The sequence below is a fragment of the Symsagittifera roscoffensis genome, chromosome 2, assembly GCF_963678635.1.
Source record: "Symsagittifera roscoffensis chromosome 2, txSymRosc1.1, whole genome shotgun sequence".
Classification (NCBI taxonomy): domain Eukaryota; kingdom Metazoa; phylum Xenacoelomorpha; order Acoela; family Convolutidae; genus Symsagittifera; species Symsagittifera roscoffensis.
This window is the reverse complement of record NC_087063.1, coordinates 49,212,150-49,240,134: the sequence shown is the minus strand read 5'-3', so window position 1 is coordinate 49,240,134 and position 27,985 is coordinate 49,212,150. Positions and strand designations below refer to the sequence as shown.

Genomic DNA, 27,985 nt, shown 5'->3' with positions numbered 1-27,985 from the left:
ATATTTTGGCCAAGATTTCAATAAATTCGGAATCGATAATTAATAACTACTGAGTTTCCATACAGACTTTAATTACAGGAGAAACTAAAAAGTCCATTAGAAATCCATTGTACACAGATTCGGGTAAAATGAGATCCCTGGTTCCGTATGTAAATGGCTCCCTTTTAAAGCAAACATCCCCCACTTGCTGCATGATTTTGACCAGTTGGGCGACTCGTATTGGGTTTGTGATGACGTCTTTCATGATATTTCTGGTGAGGATATTCTGCTGAAAGTTGTCTTGTAGCACTGGATTGTTGAGGAAGGGTGAATCATCTAAAACAATTTTGGGAGATCAATTGAATATTAAATCGGGAGCGGTGGTGAAGTCGTTACGTCTCCGCCTCTCAATCGACAGGTCGGATGTTCGAGGCCCACCATGATCCGTGCTCGTTGCTTGAGGGTGAGGCAAAATTACCCAGCCCAGAAAAATAACCAAAAAAATGCATGTAGTTCTTAAACAGGGGCACAACAGCGGTTAGCGGTGATGAGCTGCACAGCTCGTATATTGGTCCTTTACCTCGTAAATAAATAGCCTTAATAAACTTAATGATCTGAAGATGGTCAAAACTTACAAATCCTTTTGTGTTTGCATTGCTTTAAAGTTTCAAAGAGTATTTACTCGATTTTTATGTTATTGTGTATATTTTTGCCGGTGTTACGTGAGTAGGAAATGGATACTTCGTCAACGAAATTGTACTTTAATCAATATTAATTACCTGGAATGGTGAAGTAGAAGATGACAGCTCCTCTGTCCGTTTCCCCTCCGGAGCTTTTGAACTCGAAAACCAGTTCATCGTTTAACTCGGGGTCAATTCTGATGAATTGCACTTGGGGTCTGTAAGTGGATGTTTTGTAGTACAGAAAGTACGTATGACCAGATTCTGAAATTGAAAGTTGCAAGAAACCAGACGCGTAACGAGAAACGAAACAAGGCGGTCTATTAGTGTTCCTAACACTAAGTGGTAGGGAATCTTGTATTTGATTAAACTTTAAAACTAAGAAGAACTGAGACAAGTCGTACAAGGCGTGAATGATAATCATATTGAAGCTCCTTTAGTCGTGGTTTGAACTCCAATGAAAAAAGTCTAAGAAGTGATCTCAGAATACTGAAAACCGAATGCACATGGTGATTTTATCTAATTTAGTCACATTATTTTTGATTTTTAGGATAGCTTTGACTGTGCACAAGTATATGCATTAAATAAAAACAGCATCAAAAATGCAAACTAACTTTTGCCTTGAATTGCGATTTCGCCTTGTAGCTCCTCATTTGCACCTATTCTAATTTGAGAAATGAAGATAAGAATGCTCCGAGTACCTCTGGTGACAGAGTCTGGAATTCTCATTTGGCAACTGGAGTCAATAGAGTAATTGTAGGGCCAGTTTGGCGTGGAAAAGGCACCACTTTGACTACCAAGGTTTATGTGCTTGCAACTTCTGTCTAAACGAATAAAAGAGAAAACTGTAAAATTGTCTTCACTATTGTCTCTTGAAAAAACTATGAATCAAAAATCAAGAGAACTACCACCCCTTTTTCGCTGAATCAATAATAGTGATTGCGATTACATGATAATTCATCCAAGTTATATTGGTATACCTATAATGCCTTAAGTTTCAAATTGAATCCAAACTATCGATTTAAATTGTTTTTATGAGAGGGTACAAGTTCTGAATTTTGAAAACGAAAAAATCTCAGCGAAAACCGCAGCTTGAATGATTCCTTCAATGTCCTTGCTTCAAAGTCAGACTTTCTTCGCTCACTTCGATCCTTCCTATACATTCTCGAACTCAATAAAAATTACTCGCGGATGTCTTGCGCTTATCAGAAACACCCAATTTTGATCGCGACAGTCTGGAAATACAAAAACTGGTCCGCAACCGTCTGATCGTAAAACCACAACCACGACCCCGGAACTGATAAACCAGTGATTTTACCTTTGCACCTGGCGATGCTCGATCCAGGGTCATCAGTGCCCATTCCATCTGGACATTTTTCACAGCTCCCATTTCTAGAGAAGTAGTCTTGTCCGCACGACACTACATGCAACACAGAAAACAGGTTGCCATCGGCTTAAATTTGGCGTACTCAATGAATTATCTCAGACATTTAAGATATCGATTTTGCATATTATGTAACAACCCTCAAACTGGACATCTTCTACCCACCTCTATCAGCTTCTAACCTTTGTTTGTGCATTCTGTTCTATCCGGTGACACGATTCCATTTGTACACTTGTGACATTCCCTTCTCCCGTGTCTCGGCTGAAAGTATCCTGGTCGACACTTCTTGCAGCTGCTCTGTGTCTCGTGTGCATTATAGACTCCCCAATGTCCAGGAGTGCACAAGCCTTTAAATTATTTTTGAAAAGTCTAATTGAGTCATGTTTGCAGCCAGATGTTCAGAACATTTCTTAGCAAGGAAGAACAACTATTTAAATTTTTCTTTTCAACCAATAGATTGATGTTCAATGCTTAACTATTAATGATTGCGGCAACGTTTTCCATGCGAAAAAACTTAACTTATTGTTTGTTAGGCTAAATCAAACGGTCATTGCACGCATATCGATGAAAGTTTTGGAAGTTGGCATTTGCGTATGTTTTGTATGTGCCGTCGGTATGATTATTTTCTTCAATCAATAATTTTATAATATTTATAAACTTTTGATTTCTTTTATTTTTGAACATTTTCTGTCGTGAACGAAGGAATGGTATAAGGTGAGTACCTCCACATTTTTTCTGCCCAGGTAATGTAAATCCTGGCTCTGAACATTTCACGCATTGAGTCTTGTCTTCATTTGGCTCGTTTCCAATTCCACAGTCGATGCAGAAACTTCTTCCTCTACTGTCAGATACTGTTGCTATCGTCGGTACTTTGGGGCACCTCACTAAACACGGAATAAAGGTAAATGACAAAATCAGAAAACAAAAAAAAGCAAGAAAATCCAATCTCGACGGAATTTCATCGCATTTTATCTCAATTTGAATTTAAACTAATTATGCCCGAGGGTACATCTTGATAGGCAATAGTACCCGTATCAAATCCGTGATGCTGCAGATTTTGCTGTAAAATTTTTCGCAATTTTTGATATAAACAGTTTTGTAATTTTTGCAGCTAACAGTTTGTAACTGCATCTATAGAAATTCAAACTTAAAATCAAGATTGATATTACTCACGACATGAAGTGACTGATTGATCGACAAACATGTTAGTACTGGGACACTCCTTCTGCTTCATCCTGAGACTGGTGGGGACACTGAAGTATCTCTCGTCCACTCTCGCCTTCCTCAGAGGTCTCACTCTCTTGCTCTTCAGTACCCCACTGGTTAGAACTCGGACGATGTGGCGCTCTATGAAGAATGCCACTGTTGATTTAATCTGATGGGCCGAAGTGACTAGACGCTCGCGAGGACCTACGATCAATGGAAAATTGTCTTAAGAGAACAAATAGGAAAAATATTGGCCTGGACCTTATTATTTTAGTTATTCACTCTTATTTTTTATTTAAAATGAACCACCAAACGAATGTTCTTTTTCCGTCAGATTGATGGGAGAAGTTCATGTAATGAACATGGGATGTTCAAGAGAAAATTGCTATATAAATGATGGCTACAACTGAGTAACTTCGTAATGGATTTTTATTTAGTAGTTTGATGTAATTCTTTCAGGTCGAAAGAAAACTTTTTTCAGTCCATAGCTGATAATAAATGGCAGTAATTAAAAGAATTGAGATTCTGTTATGTATTAAATATCTCACCCAAGTTTGCATACATTTTGACCGGAACTATGAAGAAATATTTATCGTCTTCTCCAAAATGGGTCGAATTTTTTTCGACACACTGTGCGTAAATATTTCCCACATCACATTTGAATGGTTTTGTGCATGTGTCTAGTAGACCTGCGCTAATTAGTTGAGATCGGACTTTTTTCCTGAATGCGTTGCGATTGTGGTTGATGAATTCCGTTGTGGAAGTGCAGAATGAACCACTTAGAGCCACGTGAGCTTCTACTTTCGTGAATATTCGGCCTGAAATTCATGGTTTGACTAAAAAACAACAACAGGTTCCATAAGAAAGAGTTGTTAGTTCGGGTTTACTGGAGACTTAAATCGTTGCAATTAAAGTTTAACAAAGGCCTTTTCAGCGTAATGGAAAAGGCGTATAATTTCATAATGAATTTTCGTTAGTTCAGACAATTTTCATTGCATCATGAAAAATTGCCGTCAAGTGCGTCATTTTAAATAAGAAAAGAACCTTTTCAAAATGTTTACTTAACTCTTTCCCCATTATAAACCTACGCCGAATAAATTATATACTCCCAATATATAAAAATCGTTTGAAGGGTGGCTATACAGGTTTTTGGTAATAGGCTGGGGAAGGGGCTATAATGGGAAACAGTCAATAGATGAAACTTACTTGGCTGATGACAATCAGGTGCCCCCATATAGCCCATCTGGTTCGAATACAACATATCCCCTCCTCCCCTAGTGTACCAGAATGCACCCCCTTGAGACACATTGCAATGCAGAGTGATTGATGTAGGGTGACCGTAGAAGGGGAAGAATGCACTGTGCTCATCACATGTTAGTTCACACTCCTCGTCCCCATTTGGTACTGTTTTACACTTGATTGTCTGATGCTGGGACGGGGTCAGCTGAGGACATTGACTGATTTCTTAAAGGAGAATAACAGCAGTTGATGTCTCAGTGGTTTCTCTTTTTCATTATTCAGAATATTTCGGCTCTGTTTTGCCATTTTTTACTCTGAAACCTTTTGTCCACAATGACAAAGTGTTATAAATCTTGATGTGGCGGACTTATTAAGTAATTCAAAACATTATTTGGTCCTCATACCTAACCTTTGTAAAAACCATTTTTCTCCATGAAATTGATGCTTAGATGAAGTGGGTAGGACGGGGTTCGAAAAAGCTGCAATATTTCCAAAATAAGTGTTTTATGACTAAAAAGATCGACTAATATTTCAAATACACCCAATTTGAACATCTTGATTGACTTGAATTTATAAAAAGTGTGATATGCGGTTGATTTTATTCGAAATATCACTAAATTAGCAATCTTGGCAGAAACGATTCACAAGAGTTTTGACACAAAACTGAATGTCTATAACAAGAAAAACTGGAGCACAGAACTTAAATCGTGGTTTAGCATGCTACCATGGAAACTAGATCTCACCTCGGCAACTGAACATGTTTGCGTGCAGCAGATATCCTTGCTTGCATTCACAGGCGAAGCCTCCTTCTCTGTTGACACAGAAGTGCTCGCAGCCTCCGTTGTCTCCCAAACGAGTGCACTCGTCAATGTCGAGACAGTGCTTTCCGCCAAACAGTTCGTAGCCCCCCGAGGGACAGTCGCAGTGGTAGGAACCAAATGTGTTCACACACAGGTGGTCGCATAACATACGTCCGAGGAATCGGCACTCATCAATGTCTGGAACATATAAATAATGCTCATATTCAACTTTATGATTTTCTTATAAACTTAACTACAATTAGAAACTAATTTCAGACCCGTCTGAACAAATAACTTCACTGAATTTTTTTTTTGGCCTCTTCTCTAACAAAGAAAGGAATTAACTTGATTAGAACGTTGACCTTTCAATGAACTCAGTATCAATTTCACACGTGTTCGCGTTGCATATACCGTCGAAAAATTAGTTCGATTGAATTTTATATATTAGCATCATGTCAAGCTCCTCGGAGGCAATATACAGCGGCGGGTCAGTGGCTTCAAGTGCAAACCCATCGCCCCCCGTCTCCACTTCCGGTTCACGAACAGTCAGAACTCAAATCATGAACATGCAGCTTAAGCCCAAACAGTGGGATGTGTTCCAGGCAAAAGTACAACAAGCAGAATGCCTGAGTTGCAAATACGTAAAAACTTTTTCTTGAAATTCCCAATTTCGGGCTTCTGCTTTTTTGTCTTCTTTTGGAAAAGACACAGAGTTATGTCGTAAATAAAGACAAATTAATACTTTACCTTTATGAGGAAATGGGAAACTGGAAAATACATTTTTAGATCGCTTACAGTTCTTTTTGGTTCTCCCCACTAAACATCGGCATCAATTTTATGGCGTGTAGATGGCGACCTTACAAGGATAAACAAGCAGATCAAATATGTATGGGCTATTTCGTATGCGTAATGTTACGAAGTGAAGTATGAAGAAGAAATCAGTTCACATTTTTTGCTGGCTCACCGTGCCAAGATTTATTGCATTAGGACAGTGTAGAAGTTTTTGAAAATTGGAACTTAAAGTTAGTGGGAAGGGGTGGAAAAAAGCTCAATTATGGGCTTTTTCCACCCCTTTCATATTAATCAGGCTTAGTTAGCAAGTTCTACTTGCAAGAAATCACAGGTACGATTGAAGCAGAAAAAAAATTGAAGTACTAGAGTCAGTAGCGGATTTGGGGGGGGGGGGGGGGGGAGGCGGACGCCCTCTATTTTAGGGATTCGACCCCCTGCCGACCCAAAGGGTCCCCCTTTGTACTATTTGGAGATATCCATATTGGCTCTTTTCCAGTTTCCCCCCCTTTCAAATTTAATTTTGAAAAACTTATTTAACGTTGTCATAATGCAATGAAATTTGGCGTGGTGAACAAATCGACAACAGTGAACAGATTTGTTCTTCATACTTTACAGCGTAACATCACGCATTTAGCCGTAATAACACGCAAAACAAACATAAAACTCGGTATTTTGAAAGGGGGGGGGGGGGGGACTGGAAAAGAGCCTCCATATTTGCTGACGAACCCTAAAAATTTTCTAAAAGCGCCTTGGGCGCCAATCTATACTAATTTTGAGGTAGGAGCGCGCGCCGAAAAAACGCGATTTTTTGGTCGAAATTTTCCAAAAAGTGCCTAAAACGCCTTTTTTTGACTTTTTTCAAAAATTTGCCTACGGCGCACAAAATTTGGTCAAATTAGTGTTTTTATAGTGGTTTGGGAGAGCTCAGAAAATCAATTTAGTCGACCAAAAAAAAGGTCGACAAAATTTTTAATTTTTTTTGAAAATCCGCCCTCCATCCCCCCCCCCGAGAAATTTTTAGATCCGCGCCTGACTAGAGTGACGCTTTGAATGTTCCGAATGTCCTTCCACGTCTATTGATTGTTTTTCTTTTAAGAATCATCCCCTGCACGCTATTTAAAGTACCAAATGATATGCAATTCAAATAATTGAAATAACTAACATACTTTAATTGAACTTGAAACATTTTTTGAGCCGGATTATATCGCCGCTCAAGCACTAGTAGCAAAAAAAAACATATTTTTAGTAGCTAGATTCTATAAAAAAACTGAGAGTGATCTCCAAGTTTCACTACAGTTCTTGTACATGTATAATTTTCAATAAAATATTCCGGAAAAAAGCACGCAGATTTTTTTTCTAGACAAAGGTGAAAAAATTTAAAATTTTTAGCTGTTTTAAAATTTCCCAATTTTCCAATGTGCGTTAACTTCGTTAAAAAAATTGATTTGATGGGCTGCATGATTATGTATCGGCAATCTTTTGTGTAAAATGATTTAAATGATGCAGTTTTTGTTTGAAGATTCTTCTTTACTCATTCAATGAAAAATATTTCGATAAATTGTGTTTAATCTTGAAATGAGTTTTTTTAAATGAGATTTTTTGAGATCCATATCCTTTTGCAATTCTAATTACAAGAGACTTGTGTTTCCTACTAATTTAATTTTTTCTCTTTAATTACAACGTTTTTTTAGGTTTATTCATCGAATTAGTAATTATTCAAAACTTTCGAAGAATGTGAGGAAATAAGTGTGCTCGGGGTGTTTTGGTTCTCCAGACAAGTTTCGACTTGTTAACGAGTCAAAAATTGACTTTTTGGCAAAAATTGTTCAAATCTCTCGAAAAGTATTGTTGCTCTGAGCTCACTTTTTATTATTTCACCTGTTATTTTTTTTTGTTAAGTTATGGCAGTTTGGGACAACTAGTGTTTTTGTTTCCGAGCCTAGCTTTTTCGTAACTAAACACTCCAGACAAACAACACAAAAAAAAACATTTTATATCCAAAAAAAAAGTTTTTTTTTCTGTTTCAGCAATCGGGCTGCCATCTAGTTTTGCAAGAGGAGGGATCCGAGATCAACGTGCGAACAAAGATGAAGCCTCAAGCTCAGAGCTGCAGGACTGTTCAGACTGTCAAGAAGATAATGACTGTTAAGCCAACCTGTTACGACCATGCAAAGAGGACAATTCATCAGCGGATATTCCTCACTGTAAACAATTTTTATTATCTTACTTTAGAGTAAGCTGGACCGCAAATACCCATCATAAGGGGTGAATTTAGGGGAGGGGCAAGGTGAAAGCATCCTACCCTCCCCCCCCCCCCCCTCAGAAAATTGGTATCTTCAACGCCCTAGTTTCCTCCTCTAGCATTATTTGCCATCCAGTTTTGGCCTAACAAACTTTTTCCCGGTTTTTTGTCCAAAATTGTCTTAAAAACCCTAAACTGGCATTTTTGACCCATTTTTCAGAAATTCGTCTATGGCGCTGAATAGGAAAAAATGGGGTTTTTTTGACTTTTTCAGATATCTCGTAAAAATTATTGTTTTAAAAAGCATTCATCAAAAAGTTTAGAGCTGTTTCGAACGTTCTAGCCTCTGAGAAATTCTAAGTCCATATTTACTCAATACTATTTTCAGCATTTTTTACCGTTTCCGCCGGTAATCTTGTTATTTAACGTTAACCTGTGAATTACGTTATCCTTGCCTGAGTATATTCTTACCCCCCCCCCCCCCCCCCACCCAGCATCGCGCACGATCATCATTTTTATGAATTGGCACAGATTTCGTCCTACTACAGACTTCTGTTGAATTTTAATCTGTTGAAATTAAAATGGGACGACATCTGTCATGGGACGAAATCTGTCACAGCCTTTTTATGATGTAAGTGTAACGACTGGTTTTACAAGGTTCAACATGAAAAGCAAACATTTTTGTCATGGCCTGCAACTAGTCCGCTTATCAACTTTTTAACAATCAGACAATGTGAACAAACTTTTTACTTGTAAAAACTCGCAGGTGGAGGGAAGGGAAAAAATCTGAGTGTTTTGAATGTTGGCATGGGTGGTAACAGTTCCCACCTATTTTGTCTTGATTCACAACATTGTAAACTAATATTCTACCCATAAAATCTTTTTTTGGGTGGTGCGGGAACAGTGAAAGATTCCTAAGGACTTCACGTATTATACTGCATAAGGAATTCACTAGGACTTTACGCGTGAATTTAAAAGCAATGAAAAAAGTGTGTTCAGAAAAAAATTTTGTTCTCATGAAAAATTTCTTTACCTTGTGGTAACTGCAGCTGTTCATTTCGGTAGTTTGAAAGTAAAAAAACTGCAGGTTAACGGGGCTTAAAAACGAGCCTCAAATTTTAGTACGTAGCCTAAGCGGAACTTATAAATCGTCAATGGTGAGAAACGGACTAGTTGTCTTTCGAGAATCGATCAAGAATTACAAAAGCATTAACGTTCTCCTCATTAACAGGTTAAAGTTCTTTCGAGGCCTGCGTAACTATCAGAAAATGTTCCGTTTTTTTGGAGCAATCATCAATTTTTCATTTTACGAGACTCATGTGCGTTGTAGATAGAAGCGATACAAGAGAGTTAATCTGAAAACTTTTATTGAGATCGATAAGAATGATAATTTGCATCGAAAATAGTCCGTAAATATGGCCGTTATCATTAAGAAAAAATACATAGGAGCACGTTGCTATACAGGGTAAATGTTTATATCGTTTGCAGGATCCTATTATTGATAATTGTTACGAATGGTTTATTAGACCTTTATAGCATTGAATTCATAATGAAATGACTAATATCAAGGAAAACTGTTATGCCCGATCTTTTTGACAGTTGGTGAAATTCGATCATATATCAGCGACAACTAAAAACATATAATCAAATCATATTTAATTCAGCTTCTTTAGGGCTAGTTCAGCTTCAGTATTTCAGCTATTTTCGTTATTTAAACTAAATACTTCGACTTGGTTGAGTTCTCAAGTCAACACTAAGTCCCTCTTTTCAAAAAGAACCTGTCATCAGAGATTTTCAATTATGTTTCGTGTTTTTTTTCGGACTCTTGATTTTCTTTGGTCTTAGCTAAGTCCACGACATATTTATTATTTGTCGTTGGTGAAGATCAAAGTTTTCTATCACGTTGTTCTCGATTTCAAAATCTCCAATTCTTGTTTCGTATACTTTTTCTCTTTTGACGGAATAGACTGCTTTTGCTAACGAGAGCAGGCTATTTTAAATAATTGCCGTGCACATAAACGATTTTGTTTCCACATCAAAAATAGAGTTTTTGCTTTAGTGTGTTTTTAGCCAAAACTATTTTTGTTCGCAAACGTCAAGTTTTATGGAAAAAGACTATGTGATTTCATCATCAAGAACTTGTTCTTCAGGCTTTTTTGATTTTTAACCTGCTATTTCTTCCAGTTACTTTGATCATGCGTGCGTAGTAGCTCAGAGGTTCCAAATTCATTTCTATCGGAACTTCAGAACAGGCTTTGAAATCGACGCTTGCAAACTGAAGTTCATTGCCAGAGATTAGATTTTCTGGTACTCAATATCTGACTTAAGCTGCCGACAGGTCCTCCTTGACTTGAGGAGTAGTCCATTGTTAGTCATGAAGTTTTAGCTTTAACAAGTACCAACTTTTCTTTTAGCGTCAACAGGAATCAATCCCTGCATAATTTATATCGATTTAAACTCAAACGTCTGTTTGCTGCTACTTGGAGTTGTTGTTCCGACTTTCGATACGAAAGTAACGGATTATTTGTGCTCGGGGTGGGTTTTTTTTTCTTCAGACAAATTTCGACTTTTTAACTAGCCGTTTTTGACGGAATTTTTTTATATCATTCAAAAGGTATTGTTGTCCTGAGCTTAAATTTGAAAAGATATTTCACCTGTGATCATTTTTCGTAAAGTTATGAGGGTTTAAAGATTGCCATTTTGACCAATTTGGGACAATTAACGCGCGATATAATTCGCGCTATTAACGCGTAAGCGGAGATTTAATCCGTCTTATAAATCGTTCCAAATTGGTTGACGAAGCTTATTTGCCACAATTGATTTGTTACAAGGAACGAAATCTATCTTTTTATACTTTATATGGCGCGTAGGGGGATGATTTTCATGAAAAATTTCAAACTTTAGAAAAAAAAATTTCATTTTATTTTATTTAATTTAATTTTTTTTAATGTTATTACTTGCTCCATGAACCTTAAAAGGCAGTCGGAACATTCAGGGCTTCGCCCTGATACGAGCAGTCTTGTTTTTCTTAGTTATGGTTTGTTCTTGCCATATTTCACGTCTATTGAGAAGTGATTACATATCTTGCGACTTGGCATGCCCGCATTTTTTGTCTGCCCTAGTGGATGCTTTTCTTGAGCACCATCTTTGCTTTGACTCCTGATCTGCTGTAGTGCGAAATGTACAGCACCTCGGTATATCAATCCATCTCACGCTGTGATTTTTTCAGCTTCCTTAAAATGGGAATCAGGCTTTGAGCATTGCGATCAACCGCCAGTCTTTGTGCGTTTATGGACGTCGTGAAAGATGCAATTGAGTGAAATTATTTTTTGATAACCATGAGGTTGGTTGCATCTGTCTACGAAGCAAGCGTCTTTTAAAAAATTTTGCCATCTTCTGGTTACTCATCAAAGTGCAGTCTACGTACAGCGTTCGCATTTAGGTTCTGCTATCCTGATTTATGGTTTAATTTGTGGTCAAACGCATCAGCGCAATAGCCCCTCTAATGGCAGATGGGTTCAAGGTTCAACATGAAAAGCAAACATTTTTGTCATGGCCTGCAACTAGTCCGCTTATCAACTTTTTAACAATCAGACAATGTGAACAAACTTTTTACTTGTAAAAACTCGCAGGTGGAGGGAAGGGAAAAAATCTGAGTGTTTTGAATGTTGGCATGGGTGGTAACAGTTCCCACCTATTTTGTCTTGATTCACAACATTGTAAACTAATATTCTACCCATAAAATCTTTTTTTGGGTGGTGCGGGAACAGTGAAAGATTCCTAAGGACTTCACGTATTATACTGCATAAGGAATTCACTAGGACTTTACGCGTGAATTTAAAAGCAATGAAAAAAGTGTGTTCAGAAAAAAATTTTGTTCTCATGAAAAATTTCTTTACCTTGTGGTAACTGCAGCTGTTCATTTCGGTAGTTTGAAAGTAAAAAAACTGCAGGTTAACGGGGCTTAAAAACGAGCCTCAAATTTTAGTACGTAGCCTAAGCGGAACTTATAAATCGTCAATGGTGAGAAACGGACTAGTTGTCTTTCGAGAATCGATCAAGAATTACAAAAGCATTAATGTTCTCCTCATTAACAGGTTAAAGTTCTTTCGAGGCCTGCGTAACTATCAGAAAATGTTCCGTTTTTTTGGAGCAATCATCAATTTTTCATTTTACGAGACTCATGTGCGTTGTAGATAGAAGCGATACAAGAGAGTTAATCTGAAAACTTTTATTGAGATCGATAAGAATGATAATTTGCATCGAAAATAGTCCGTAAATATGGCCGTTATCATTAAGAAAAAATACATAGGAGCACGTTGCTATACAGGGTAAATGTTTATATCGTTTGCAGGATCCTATTATTGATAATTGTTACGAATGGTTTATTAGACCTTTATAGCATTGAATTCATAATGAAATGACTAATATCAAGGAAAACTGTTATGCCCGATCTTTTTGACAGTTGGTGAAATTCGATCATATATCAGCGACAACTAAAAACATATAATCAAATCATATTTAATTCAGCTTCTTTAGGGCTAGTTCAGCTTCAGTATTTCAGCTATTTTCGTTATTTAAACTAAATACTTCGACTTGGTTGAGTTCTCAAGTCAACACTAAGTCCCTCTTTTCAAAAAGAACCTGTCATCAGAGATTTTCAATTATGTTTCGTGTTTTTTTTCGGACTCTTGATTTTCTTTGGTCTTAGCTAAGTCCACGACATATTTATTATTTGTCGTTGGTGAAGATCAAAGTTTTCTATCACGTTGTTCTCGATTTCAAAATCTCCAATTCTTGTTTCGTATACTTTTTCTCTTTTGACGGAATAGACTGCTTTTGCTAACGAGAGCAGGCTATTTTAAATAATTGCCGTGCACATAAACGATTTTGTTTCCACATCAAAAATAGAGTTTTTGCTTTAGTGTGTTTTTAGCCAAAACTATTTTTGTTCGCAAACGTCAAGTTTTATGGATAAAGACTATGTGATTTCATCATCAAGAACTTGTTCTTCAGGCTTTTTTGATTTTTAACCTGCTATTTCTTCCAGTTACTTTGATCATGCGTGCGTAGTAGCTCAGAGGTTCCAAATTCATTTCTATCGGAACTTCAGAACAGGCTTTGAAATCGACGCTTGCAAACTGAAGTTCATTGCCAGAGATTAGATTTTCTGGTACTCAATATCTGACTTAAGCTGCCGACAGGTCCTCCTTGACTTGAGGAGTAGTCCATTGTTAGTCATGAAGTTTTAGCTTTAACAAGTACCAACTTTTCTTTTAGCGTCAACAGGAATCAATCCCTGCATAATTTATATCGATTTAAACTCAAACGTCTGTTTGCTGCTACTTGGAGTTGTTGTTCCGACTTTCGATACGAAAGTAACGGAATATTTGTGCTCGGGGTGGGTTTTTTTTTCTTCAGACAAATTTCGACTTTTTAACTAGCCGTTTTTGACGGAATTTTTTTATATCATTCAAAAGGTATTGTTGTCCTGAGCTTAAATTTGAAAAGATATTTCACCTGTGATCATTTTTCGTAAAGTTATGAGGGTTTAAAGATTGCCATTTTGACCAATTTGGGACAATTAACGCGCGATATAATTCGCGCTATTAACGCGTAAGCGGAGATTTAATCCGTCTTATAAATCGTTCCAAATTGGTTGACGAAGCTTATTTGCCACAATTGATTTGTTACAAGGAACGAAATCTATCTTTTTATACTTTATATGGCGCGTAGGGGGATGATTTTCATGAAAAATTTCAAACTTTAGAAAAAAAAATTTCATTTTATTTTATTTAATTTAATTTTTTTTAATGTTATTACTATTGCTCCATGAACCTTAAAAGGCAGTCGGAACATTCAGGGCTTCGCCCTGATACGAGCAGTCTTGTTTTTCTTAGTTATGGTTTGTTCTTGCCATATTTCACGTCTATTGAGAAGTGATTACATATCTTGCGACTTGGCATGCCCGCATTTTTTGTCTGCCCTAGTGGATGCTTTTCTTGAGCACCATCTTTGCTTTGACTCCTGATCTGCTGTAGTGCGAAATGTACAGCACCTCGGTATATCAATCCATCTCACGCTGTGATTTTTTCAGCTTCCTTAAAATGGGAATCAGGCTTTGAGCATTGCGATCAACCGCCAGTCTTTGTGCGTTTATGGACGTCGTGAAAGATGCAATTGAGTGAAATTATTTTTTGATAACCATGAGGTTGGTTGCATCTGTCTACGAAGCAAGCGTCTTTTAAAAAATTTTGCCATCTTCTGGTTACTCATCAAAGTGCAGTCTACGTACAGCGTTCGCATTTAGGTTCTGCTATCCTGATTTATGGTTTAATTTGTGGTCAAACGCATCAGCGCAATAGCCCCTCTAATGGCAGATGTTGTTTTTGATATCTTTTTGTCAGTAGCTATTTATAACCATTTTGCAGAGTAAATTTGCGCCCGAAAAAATTCTTTAATTGTGACATCATAAACACTATTGCCAAAAAATCTAAATTTTATCTTGGAGTGGTTATCCCCGGTTTCTGATAGCCTCAAGGAAAACTTTGAGGTTCTGAGAGAACACAATCAACTACCTGTCCCGTTGTATTGGTTGTCAGTCTCTTTTTGCGTCCAGGGTTTTAAACAAAAATTATGCTTGGTTTCCTGAAAAACTTAGTGTCGTGTTCGCTAGTTTTCTCAAAGTTCTGACGATAGGCGTTTTAACAAGAGCATCTTCTTGGCGAGGTTCGATACCTTCTGTTAGTGCCAGTCCACAATAGCATAAAACATTTTCCTGGTTCGCAATTATCCTTTTATTCGAAACTTCTCAACTAGCCAATCGTCAGGTTTTACTCTAGCAGCTGCTAGTTAATAAAACAATACGTCGTAAGTGTCTTTGGGCTTCATTTTTTCGTCAATAAAATTTTTTTGTGATTGTCTGTTTATTTCAAGCATATGCTGTTTCAGTTTTTGTTGTGCTCTTGTTATCCCAAGGAAAAAGTAGGTCGTGCAATCTTTTCATAAACGAGCATTCCTTTGGTTTGTCTGAGTGTATAGTAGCTGCAATTTTGAAAAAATTAGGAAACATTTTCCAGCCCTAAAGCAGTCGCATATCTTAGTGGCTTCTGCAAGGTTTTTGTCGTCGTCTACTTTGATTTTGTTGTACCGTTTAAGACGTCAGATGTTTGGGGAAAATGTCTCCATGCCGCCTAGCGTGTAGTCTTCATCCATTATATTGGCTAGAAGCTGAAATTTTGAGGCGGCACACTCTTAACATACTGATGCAAAAAATATATAAATTTTTTTGAATTCATTCTCAGGGTGTTCTGTTATTTCTTTTATTGTATTGCTAGCCGCATAACCAGCTTTATTGTTCCGACTTTCGATACGAAAGTAACGGAATATTTGTGCTCGGGGTGGGTTTTTTTTTTCTTCAGACAAATTTCGACTTTTTAACTAGCCATTTTTGACGTAAATTTTTTATATCAATCGAAAGCTATTGTTGTCCTGAGCTTAAATTTGAAAAGATATTTCACCTGTGATCATTTTTCGTAAAGTTATGAGGGTTTAAAGCTAGCGTTTAAAGATATAATTCGCGCTATATTAACGCGTAAGCGGAGAATTAATCAGTTTAAGAAATCGTTTCAAATTGGTTGTAAGAAGCTTATTTGCCACAATTGATTTGTTACAAGGAGCGAAATCTATTGTTTTGTACTTTATATGGCGTGTGGGGGTTGATTTTCATAGAAAAATTTTCGAATTTTAGAATTTTTTTTTTCATTTTATTTTATTCCATTTAATTTTTTTATGTTGTTTATGTTATTACTGCTCCATAAACGTTAAAAGGCAGTCGGAACTTTCAGGGCTTCGCCCTGATACGAGCAGTCTTGTTTGCTATTTCCTTTTCGATTTTTATTTTTTAAAAAAGACTGTGGTTGATAGCTAAAGCGTGAGACAGTTTGCTAATCAGTTATAATAAGTAGTTATGTCCGTTTTTACTCTATTTGCCTCAAGTAACTTGAGTTTAGATTCTGCAGTTCTAAATTGGGTAATGAATTTGTTTCATATCATATCTTCTTCCGCATTGTCGGTTTTCCTAAGTTCTGAAGACTTTGTGCGAAACCGGATTCCTAAATTTCATGATTCCTTGCAGTCCGCACTGGCTGAGGAAGAAATTTGTATATTGGAGGTCAGCAAGATGCGTTCCGTCTGCAGTTTCGCTTTGTTATTTTCTTTTCCGAGGGCAATCTTTATAAAAGCAGTCATTAAGCTCACTGCCCACTCAGTTTTGGAAGATCCAGTGAATTGTTTTAAATAATCAAATGGCCCGACGACTGCACACCTGTTTTGTTTTGGTGCGACCTAATATGGAGATTTTCATTTAGATTGACCTAAGTAATCTTTGTTTTTAAACTAGTCTAAAGCTCGTTTTTAAATTTTTTTCTTGTCTTTAGCTCACATAAGATTTTTTTATCTTGGATGATTTCTCATGTCATTACAGGGTGTGAGAAGTTACTAAAAAAATTCGTTTCCAGATTAATATCATACAAGTTTCGTCTTCGCTACTCAGAAATCGGGAAAAGATGGAATCGCAGATGACTCAAACCAACGTAAACAACTTTCTCACTAGCAGAGAAGTCGAAAAAATAGTGGAAAGTTTTGGGTCTACTTTGCATGAAGAATTCATATCTCCAGTGAGAAGATCAAAAAAGAATAAGGGGAAAGGGGATAAGAAGAAAAGCGGTAGGAAAAGTGATACTGACACGGCTGCACATGGCGATCAAAAGCGGCTAATTAGGGCGGGAAGGAAAAGCGTGATTGAAAAACCCAGAAAAAAGGAGAGCTAAAAAGTGTTGGTGTCAAAAAGAGGACGCGTGGCGCAATGGATGACGACGCAATTGTAATAAACTAATAAATCGATTTGTTCTAATTTAAACACCCAAGTCGATGTAAAATATTAAATATTAAACTATATGAAACGATCAAATTCAAACTAAATTACTTATAAAACCCATTCTCGACTAAGAAAGATAACTCCAAAATATACTATTTTTTTTGCAAGGCCTAATTCGTCTTTTGGTGGCTATTCGAGTGGCACAAGGACTAAATATGTTACAAGAAATTTCAACCAATCAGAATCCTTTTAAAACAATCGCAACTTCGATCCTTAACTAAAACAAATCCCCTATCCTTAACTAAAAAAAAACAGAAAATTTGTTAAAACTATCAATGTTTTGTTCTTAATTTTCACGAATATGCTATGTTTTGCTGAAAGTCTTTTAAAATGTGGAAAAATAGTTGAAACTTTACGATAAATCAAGCGAGTCAAAGATTGAAAATATCAAATCATAAAATGAACCAACCAGCACAGTATGAAGTGTTTGTCTTCTGGTCCACATGCCAACTCAACCCATCAGGACATGTGCAGTAGTAACCCCCAATTGTGTTCACGCATCCGTGAGTGCACTCATTCACGCGCTGTTCACATTCGTTCACATCTACGCACATATTCGGGTGTTCACGGTCGATCTCGTATCCATGGTAGCAAGTGCACGTGGGCATGTCGTCAATCATTTCACATTGTTGACTGCATCCGAAGTTGCCATGGTAACAAGTTGGTCTGCATTGATTTATACCAACAGAAGTATACTCAGGTCGGCATGTGCACAAAGTTCCGCGTGATGTAGAATGACAATAATGCTGGCATCCACCTAGTCGTCCGAGCATTGGTCGACAAATGTGGGACGTTCGACCATCACACATGCTTCTATATTCGGAAGTTGTCAAAGATTTATAGAGTGCACTGTCTTCGGCACCATAGCAGTCGCAATAATACGAGCCGATTGTGTTGACGCACCGTCCAATTTTGCAAGGATTTCTTGACTCTTGACATTCGTCGATATCTAGAACCAAATCAATTTATAAATGTCAGTTTATATTTTCCAGAAATAAGTCAAATGAAAAAATTTGCTCCAATTTAAAATCTTGGATTTTAAAAATTTACCATATTTGTTTATCATTCAATTGGTTTATTGTTCCGACCACTTGAAAAATGGGGAGGAATTTTGTATTCTTGTGTTTTAGCTTTTTTTCTTTTTTTGTTTTCCACGCAAAATCAGGTGCCACAAACAATCATCAGATTGTGTTGAGTGATATATCATATTGAAGCTTTTTCAGTTGTAATTTGAACCACCTTAAGAAATGTACTAGAAAAAAATTTCTCTGTGTCAAGAAAACCTGGTTTGAAAATTTAAATTTTTAATGCCATCAGGCTTAAGTCAAGACGATTACAAAAGCCATATGCTCGAGTAAATTTAGTTTTAGGATTTTTCTAACGCTTTTTTGGACGTGAAAAACTTCAAAAATTCAAAAACAGATCTGTAAAAAAATGGAAAAAATGTGTAGTTTTTAAAATATTTTTATAATGTTTCTTTTTTACAGATCTAGTCATTTTTTTTAAATGTTTCGAATTTACCTCTTTTACTGCGACTGTCGAATGTTTCTAAGCTCTAGCTTATTATTTAGATCCTTTAGACTCGCCACCCAGAAAAAAAAACAACACTAAATTTTAAAACAAAAAACTTTTTTTGTGTGTTTTTTTCAAGACTATGGTATAAACATTCTGTGCTACTTGCACAATAACTTGCTGCATTTGTTTTATTTTGAAACATACCCATATTACAACGCTAAAAGCACTAAACTGATAAATCGTTGTGGTTGGTGAGGCTTAATGGTATATTTGCTTTTTATCTGTCATTAAATTGAGATACGAAAAAAATAATGTTTGCATGTTCGATACGCAAACATAACTGTTCATAGCAGATTTGATCAACCCATTGTTATAATTTTTTCAAGACACTTAACTTACTGAGAGAAAAAAATGAACAAACGAGTTGAGTACCACATCCGAATCTAACCTATGACATTCTATCCTGTATACCAATCTACCCTCAGCCAATCTACCTACATTATACAAATCTAATGTATGCTTGATAATCCTCAAACTTATCTTTTATCACATGTAGTATTAGGTACATATCTGGAGGCGCTCTTTTTTAAACCTGCCGTGTAGACTCAAATTTAGTCTTGATAATAAAGAACATGAGGATTTAAAAGATTCGATTGAAACTTTTGAGCATTTAGAGCTCTTACCAAATTTAATCCCCAATTTTTGCTTAGCAAAATAGAAACGGAAGCAAAGTGTGATTCGTTCTATCAAGTTATTACACGCAAACTAGAAGACCATGAACTACATTAGATGGGAATTTCATTGCGAAACTGCACAACTTTTATTCTCGATGATCATTAGTTAAAATAAACAAAAAGCAAAAAACGGCAATATTCACTGGAATTGTTCAAGAAAGAGCTGGCAGTAGTGTTAAGTGACTGCAATCACTCAAAAGGACAGCCTAGTATCTGACAGAAGTCAGCATAGCCACAAAACTTTCCTGGGATAGTCGGATTTATGGATGCTTGTTCTAAAAATGAAGCAATATCCGCAAAGTCCAACTAGTACCTATCAACAGCAGCATCATAGCAAGCTGTTTGCAGTCCACCCAGGATGAAAAATTGTCCAATTGACACGACTATGTCGGTCTGCGCTAAATAAAGCCCGCAACCGACTAAAAGTATTCGAACGACCGTTTGCGCCACCAATTATTTGCATCAAACTTTTCGACATCCTACAGCATCTGGATGATTTTCGTTTTTTTTTTCAACGATAGCATAGACATTCGAGACATTCATTATTATCAAATAAAAACATTACTTTTGGTCTGCCAAAGAATGTCATAAACTAAAACCAATGGGGGACCCTTTGGTTGATGAGGAGTTCAAATCTTCAAAGGAAGCGCGTCCCCCTAAATCCACCCACGACAGCGTCAAAACCCTCAACCAATTTTTTTTTTTTGAAACCAAAAAATTTTTGGTCTCAATTTTTATTTTATTTTCGAAACCCAAAAGTGAACGGAATCTATTTTTATGGAATCGGATGGTGCTGTTAAATGTTTCAAAAAACGCTCAAAAACGCGGTCAAAAATTGATAACAGGAGTGCTTGTATCAGGTCAAGGCCCTGCTGACTGTTCCGACTGCCCTTTAAATGGTCTGGAAAAGTTTTGTTAAACTGAATGTTGCAAAACCTCTTTTTAGGCTGATAATATCTCTTGAATCTTGTTTTGAGTCGTGCATGGAATTAATAATCCCAATTAGCTGCCTCAATTCAATTTAAAACAATTTTATGATTCTGGTTAGTTTAAAGTATTGTGTAAAGTATTGAACGAGCAATTTAGTCAGATTTGCGGCAGGCTACTATAGTTGTGTTTTACCCAGCTGAGCCCATACATAACAAGGAATCGATACCCCGTGGAAACAAAGAGTTTTCTGAAATTTATTTGAGCCAACAAAAACCACCCCGATATCTATGTTCCTCACTCTCTTTGAAAGTCGGAACAAAAATCCACCCCGAGCAAATATGTTCCTCATTTTCTCCTAAAGTCGGAACAACAAATAATCTTACGCTTAGGCTGTGCTCGATTAACGTTTTTTATTTTCCTTTTACTCAACTGTCTTATGGCTCAACCTATGTTACCACTATACTGACTTTTGAAGAAAGAGATGGAATGTTTGTGCTCGGAGCGGTTTTTTTTATCAGCAGAGAAAAATTTCGACTTTTCAATTAGCCATTTTTGACCAAATTTACCATCTGAAAGGTATTGTTGTCTTGAGCTCAGTTTTAAAAACAGAATGTACTGCGATCGTTTTCCGTAAAGTTATGGGGTTTTGAAATCAGTTTGGCCAAATTGGGACAATTTATTACGCGCTATTAACGCGTTCGCGGAGATTAAATCAGCCTTAAAACTAGGTTAGGATTGGTTGAAGCAGGCTATTTGTAATAATTACTACGTTACTAGGAGCGAAATTTTTCACTTTGTTTTTTTATATGGTGTCTGGTTTCCATATGATGGCTTTCAAAAACCAATAATGTTTTAAAATGTTTATTTTTTTCTTTTTTTTTGATTTTTTTTTTCATTATTTGACACCAAACAATCCATAGCCATGCAGAAGGTGCAGCCGGAAGATTCAGGGTTCCGCCTTGATATGAGCACTTTTATTAGAATGTAGAAATACTATTGTTCAAATCAAAAAATATGTTTTTATTCTACTATGTTCAATTATAATGGACTATAATCTTTTTTTAAAAAAATCTTTTTTGAAGTTTGCTGAACACCACCACTACTGATGCGCCACAACGCAACTCATAAAGTGTTAGGCAGAAAATATTTTCTGAAATATGGTTGTTTAATCCAAATGAAGTTGACAAGACTGACCTATACAGTTGAAGAATAGTTGGGGATCTACTTTGAATCCAGGGTGGCAGTCACAGTCATAGGAGCCTTGCAGGTTCACACACTTGTGCACACAACTCGTAGGCAGAACAGACAAAACCTCCACGGATGCCATCACACTACACTCGTCCACATCTAAGTGGAAGAAAAATTGGGTATAGTAAACTAAACACCCGAAAAACAACAACTTTTAGAAGAAAAATAACCAAAAAAAATTGCATGCAGTTCTTAAACAGGGGAACAACAGCTGTTCTCCGGGATGAGCTGTACAGCTATTGTGTTGGTCCTTTCCCCCGTGGATAAATGGTCTTAATCTAAAAGACAAACAGATGGTTTATTCGCGTGCAAGGGAGCGCTGAACAAAAAAAAACGCTAAGTTTTTAGTCAGAAGTTTCCAAAAAATGCCCCAAATTGTTTTACAAGGCCAATTTTATCATAACTCGCCTGTAATGCAAGAAAATGACCTAATGAGGTATTTTAGTGCTTTGGAAGATTTTGCATAATCAATTTGGCCAACTTATAAACAAGACCGACAAAATTTTCAGTTTTTTTTGAATATCCACCGAGAAAACCCTAGATTCGCTCCGGCTCTAATCCGATTCCCGCTGAATCGAGGATTATTTTTTCAAACCAGATTATATCTCTCAGACCGGCTATTTACTCATGTTTTTTTGCTATACAAGTACTTTGACCATGTGGATTCCTTATAATTTACCATCACAAGTGTGAGTGTTCTGATTCCATATGTATCCCACTTGGCAGCTGCAGTAAAACTGGTCCTCGTCTATCCATCGGCACCAATCACTGTTCAAAATCACCAATTCTAAAATAAACAGGATGATTCTCTCTCGTTTTTTTTAGTATTTTCTATCTTAAAATTTTTCTGCAGTCTTTTGTGTCCAAAAACTAATTCTTTTAATCTTCATGCGTGATTTGAGCTTTTTTCAGTCTCCGTGAGTACAATTCGACCCACGAGATCAAAGTTTGGTTCATTTTTATCATTTTGATTCTTTTTCTATCATTTTTACCATCAGAATGTTAATGATCCATTCTTACCATTCTGATGAAAGCCAGCATTGACCACCATACTGATTCGCTTCAAACTAGTTCCAGATCTCTTTTCACTGCCCACTAATCTGTTCAGTCCAATGTACAAATCAGTCTCGTCTTTCAAGTTCAAAAGAGGTCGAGAAAAGTGTCGACTCAGCAAACTAATAGAACTGTCTCTGTTTGTGAACACGTGAAAACAGTCAGAGTTCATGCTTATGAAGTATTCCAAGGCGTTTACCATGCCTTGATCGTCAATTTTGATCCGAAAACATTTCTTGGACCCAATTTTTTGTCGTGAAATACTGTCGTTATAGTGTTCGGAAGTAGTCCGAAATGATTGATATGTATGGTCAAATTGGTTGGAATGTAAAGAGAGCTGTTCGTTGAAAATCTAAAATAGACTATTTCTTTTTGGAAGGAAAAAGAGCCAAAAATGATTGACTATTGAAAATCTAGTTGCATTTTTCGCCTTTTTTGGGTACTGCCTCGTCGCGAAATTCTGGATTTTCTAGAATATAGTAAAAGTAAGCTGGACAACCAAATGGAAGTCAATTCGAAATGGAATCAATAAAAAGATAAAATCGTATAATGTGTACAATTTGATTTCCATCATATTGAATAAAATATGGGGGATTTAGTCCTGGGGGATTATATCCGGTGGGATTTTATCCGGGAGGATTTTATCCTTGGGATTTAGTCCGCGAGCGCATTATTTTGATCTTTAAAAAATGCATTTTTTTGTGTTTCCAACTTAACATTGGGTTACCTGTAACTCGGCTAGCGGACATGGTTGCGATTTACATCCGAAACCGGTCGAGTCACTTTTAGTCGAAATATGCAGTGAGAATAAATCAGGGACATCTTTACTGATTTCCAGCTCCGCTTGGATCTCGATGCTCTTAATTTCTGACATTATCTGGTGTAAGTTAACCAAGTCCATTCTTAGAAGTCCTCTTGGGGTGAGATGCGATTGGTCGAATGAGAATATGGATGTGTTGCTGGTGTAGAAACTGGCTGCTCTGATGTGGCTGAGGTCAACTGACGCTGTCTGTCTAACCGGCAAAGTCGCCGTTTTGAAACCTGCTGGCAAAAAATATGCGTAATAATACATGTCACTGCCCAAAAACTTAACTTAGTCAACTACAGACTGCGATCGCTACTTTCCTTTTGGAGTTCACTTTATTCAATTTTTCTGTTTCTTCAAGACTGCTCGTATCAAGGCGAAGCCTTGAATGTTCCGACTGCCTTTTAAGGTTTATGGAGCAGTAATAAGAAGAAAAAATTAATTGTAATAAAATAGAATGAAAAAGATTTTTTTTTAATTTGAGATTTTTTGTCCCCCCCCCCCCCCACACGCCATATATAGTACAAAGTGATAGATTTCGCTCCTAGTAACAAATCAATTATGGCAAATAAGCTTCCTTTAATCAATTTGAAACGATTTCTAAGATGGATTAAGTCTCTACTTAAGCGTTAACCGCCCGTTAATTGACCCAAACTGGCCAAAATGACTATCTTTAAACCCCCATAACTTTACAAAAAACAATAATGGGTGAAATAACTTTCCAAATTTAAGCTCAGGACAACAATAATTTTTCATTGGTGTAGAAAAATTCCGTCAAAAACGACTATTTAAAAAGTCGAAATTTGTCTAAAGAAAAAAACATCCCGAGCACAAATATTCCGTTACTTTTGTTACGAAAGTCAGAACAATAAAAATAAATTGAAAAACTCAGTCAAAAATGGCTAGTTAAACAGCCGAAATTTGTCAAAAGAAAAAAGCACCCAAACCACAAATATTCCGTTACTTTCGTTACGAAAGTCGGAACAATAAAAAAAAACGAAAAACTCAGTCAAAAATGGCTAGTTAAAAAGCCGAAATTTGTTTGAAGAAAAAAAACACCCCGACCACAAATACTCCGTTACTTTTGTTTTTTGAAGTGAAAAAACCTGCAGGTTATGGTACGTATGAAGGCATGTTAACTATCAAGGACGAGACATAAATGCTCGACATATACAATGAGGTTTTTCAGCTCTTTCCTAAATTTGAGTCTGAAAAGCAAAGAAGTGAAACCAATTGATTGCAATACGGAGGTAACTTTTTTCGAATATGGTTTTGCACTGACCCCCACTAATTTTTCTTGAAGCTGCCCAAAACGAACAAAAAGTTCTCCTCCTTGTCAATTTTTATACTCACACTGTGAGTCTTCAGTATGTTATAGTATTACAAGACTGTTTGTGTACAAGGGAAAAGCCCTGAATGTTCCCTTTGCCTTTTTGTTGGTCTCCAATTGTTTTTTGCTAGGACAGATATGATACACCATGCATTTTGTATTGTGAGCATCAACTAATAAATGTTAAAAAAGAGTCGTATAAAAAGTATCTGGCCAAGTAACCGATTTCAATACGGAACAAGGTAGCCAGTGGCTTTACAAGTAGCACAGAATGTTCGCACCACGTTTCAGAGAAATATATTTCCATATTTTTTCTTCAAATTTGTTTTGTTTTTGTACATCGCGTGATGATGCACCTACATGAACGCGTAAAAAAATATTAAAATAGGCAAAAATAAATTTAATGATTTTCAAAAATAAGTTAAAAACATGAAAAAAGAAAACTTGAAAAAAACTTTAAAACACTTTTGAAAAAAAAAATTGCCAGAGAAAAACTAAAGGAAGCTATTTTGTAGTAAAATCAATTTTTTGAAAAATCAAAATATCTCAAAATGGTTTTTATCATCTTGTTTGATGACTATTTCTGGTACCTGCTTTAGCTTGGAAAACAAAAAAAAATTAAAAAAAAAATTAAAACATCCAAATACAAAATTCTTCCCCATTTTCAATGATCGGAACAACAATTTTGTGTGCGAGATAATAAATGTTATTGTGCTTTCAGCATCAGAGCATTATGTATCTTATCCTCCAATATCTAAATGAGCCTCTTATGTAGAATCAACATGAAATTTAGGAAAGTTCAAACCTGCCTGGAAATACGCAGATTCTAAGATTGATGCAAGAATAACAAATGTTAAAAAAAAAACAACAAATTAAACATTTTCAATAAGTTTTTATCAATTTAAGAGTCGATTTAAGAGTTTTCATAATTTTTAAAAAATTTTTAAAAAGAAATTAAAAGATTATCTTGTAAGAAATTATAAAAAAAACTAGAAAAAAATCGTATTAATTAACTTTATTAACGTTATCTTTAATTATACGTATACGCAGTTGTATAATATATTTAATTATAATTTTATATATATATATATATATATATATATATATATATATATATATATATATATATATCTATATATGTATATATATATAGAACCTATACATTAGTTATTATATAGTTATGTAAACATGTTTGTCGTTATTCAAATTTTGTTCTAACATTTTTTAAATAGCAGATTCAGGCACAGAACACTGATTCACGCGCAGTATTCCACTTGTGCCGAATGAGGACGGAAGTGGAGCAAGAATTGCCAATGCTTTATTGCGACTTTTTGATTGTTACGAATTGTTGCTTCTCACAAAATATCGCCCCATCAATTTTTTAGCACTTTCGTGAATTGGACGTTGTGAACCAATTTTATCAAGATAAATACATCCAAAAATTGGAATATTTTATGGGATTGTCTTAACCTCGATGATAAAAGTCTAGAAACAACTTCTGAGCTGGTGTTTATTGTTCCGACTTTCGATACGAAAGTAACGGAATATTTGTGCTCGGGGTGGGTTTTTTTTTCTTCAGACAAATTTCGACTTTTTAACTAGCCATTTTTGACGGAATTTTTTTAATATCATTTGAAAGCTATTGTTGTCTTGAGCTTAAATTTGAAAAGATATTTCACCTGTGATCATTTTTCGTGAAGTTATGAGGGTTTAAAGATTGCCATTTTGGCCATTTTGACCAATTTGGGACAATTAACGCGCGATATAATTCGCGCTATTAACGCGTAAGCGGAGATTTAATCCGTCTTAGAAATCATTCCAAATTAGTTGGAAGAAGCTTATTTGCCAGAATTGATTTGTTGCTTGGAGCAAAATGTATCATTTTGTACTTTATATGGAGTGTGGGGGGATGATTTTCATAAAAAATTTCAAATTAAAAAAAAAATTCATTTTTATTAATTTTTATTTTTATAGGTTATTACTGGTCCTTAAACATTAAAAGGCAGTCGGAACATTCATGGCTTCGCTCTGATACGAGCAGTCTTGTTTTATATTTATTTTTGAAAGGTTGTTTTTTTACCGAAATATTTTTACCGAAAACTCTAAAAACTGTAATTTAGCGTGTTGATGTACTTGGTCATGCTGAACTGAAGTCTGTTATCATTAAAAATTGTCAGAGTTGTTTACCGCAACAATAATTCCCTGGCTATTAAAAAATTCATAATTTTTGCCGTTGGCTTCGGAAAACTCGAAAGTTAAAAACAATAAATACCTGATCGATCTTCTGAGCTCACGATTAACCTCGATAACTATGTTGACGATTCACACTTGCTTATCATAATCTATTGGCCTTGCGCTAATTCACTTACCATAATGGCTACTACCTGCAACAGAAACAGGTGTGAAAAAAGTAGAGAGTAGGATAAAAAGTATGAGCAGCAGTAGGGCGGGCGGTGGAGTGGTCGGCGCCACTCTATCACAACTCATGTCGAGGCACTATTGCTTCCTGATAGTAGTCTGATCGAGGGTCCGTGGCGTCCGGGCAAAGAAATAGTCGTGAACACATATTCTACAGCTCCTGCGAGTCAAAAATCGAATAGAGACGCCACTCATACTGTTGTAAATGAATTGAAAGATTTGCTGCTAATTGAAAAAGGGATTGGAGCCATGTTTTAAGCTCAAGTTTGTTTAGCTGATCACAAATTGGGATCAATTTTTCCCAGGTTTCCTTCAAAAACGAGACTGGAAAGTGTTAGTTGCAGACCAGAAGCCTGGTCGCGGCCAAACTCTATGGCGGGCGAGTCCGCAAATTAAGTTTCGATCTAAATCTAAGTCTGATAACTTATTACAATTTCTAGGTGTGTTGGGGCGCTATGGCTGAGCTAGTTAGCGACAAAGGGATCAGTTTTGAACAGGTAACTGGCCAATCAATTGGGTTTTAATTCCACCCGATTAAAGTCGAGATTGGTGGGCTTAATGGATATTTGCTGGGCGATGGAACCAAGTCGTTACTTGTCAGTTTGGGCTGCAAAGGTAATAAATGGTTATTTCATCCTATAACCAACGCGGTTCAGCTAAATCTGCTAAAAGCGAATTGCAACGAACCCCTC

The 27,985-nt window shown here is 36.2% G+C and overlaps 1 protein-coding gene across 4 annotated transcripts; it reads right to left on the bottom strand.

Moving 5' to 3' along the window:
• Positions 1–14: 14 nt before the first annotated feature.
• LOC134838906 (signal peptide, CUB and EGF-like domain-containing protein 1) lies at positions 15–27,832 on the bottom strand. Of its 4 annotated transcripts, none has more exons than XM_063854218.1 (16): positions 27,245–27,832; positions 23,468–23,784; positions 22,708–23,092; positions 22,367–22,474; positions 21,634–21,786; positions 17,670–18,209; positions 5,232–5,486; positions 4,456–4,713; positions 3,798–4,067; positions 3,217–3,453; positions 2,766–2,927; positions 2,226–2,390; positions 1,978–2,079; positions 1,274–1,483; positions 759–923; positions 15–315 (listed from the first exon to the last, which is right to left on the bottom strand). In XM_063854218.1, exons 1-16 carry the CDS (start codon positions 27,360–27,362, stop codon positions 47–49), a joined length of 3,714 nt encoding a protein of 1,237 aa, XP_063710288.1. In that variant the 5' UTR covers positions 27,363–27,832; the 3' UTR covers positions 15–46. The 4 variants fall into 4 exon arrangements, with proteins under 4 accessions (XP_063710288.1, XP_063710289.1, XP_063710290.1 ...); XM_063854219.1 differs by having other exon boundaries at positions 23,468–23,781; XM_063854220.1 differs by having other exon boundaries at positions 27,148–27,323.
• Between the last annotated feature and the right edge of the window lie 153 nt (positions 27,833–27,985).

Excerpts from the sequence above, each read along its gene's own strand:
- LOC134838906 (XM_063854218.1), bottom strand. The coding sequence starts at position 27,362 with ATGAGTTGTGATAGAGTGGCGCCGACCACTCCACCGCCCGCCCTACTG. Across the intron at positions 5,487-17,669 it reads AAACACTTCATACTGTGCTG|ACATTGATGAGTGCCGATTC; the intron begins GTTGGTTCATTT and ends TATATGTTCCAG. Across the intron at positions 2,080-2,225 it reads AACAGAATGCACAAACAAAG|TGTCGTGCGGACAAGACTAC; the intron begins GTTAGAAGCTGA and ends TGTTGCATGTAG.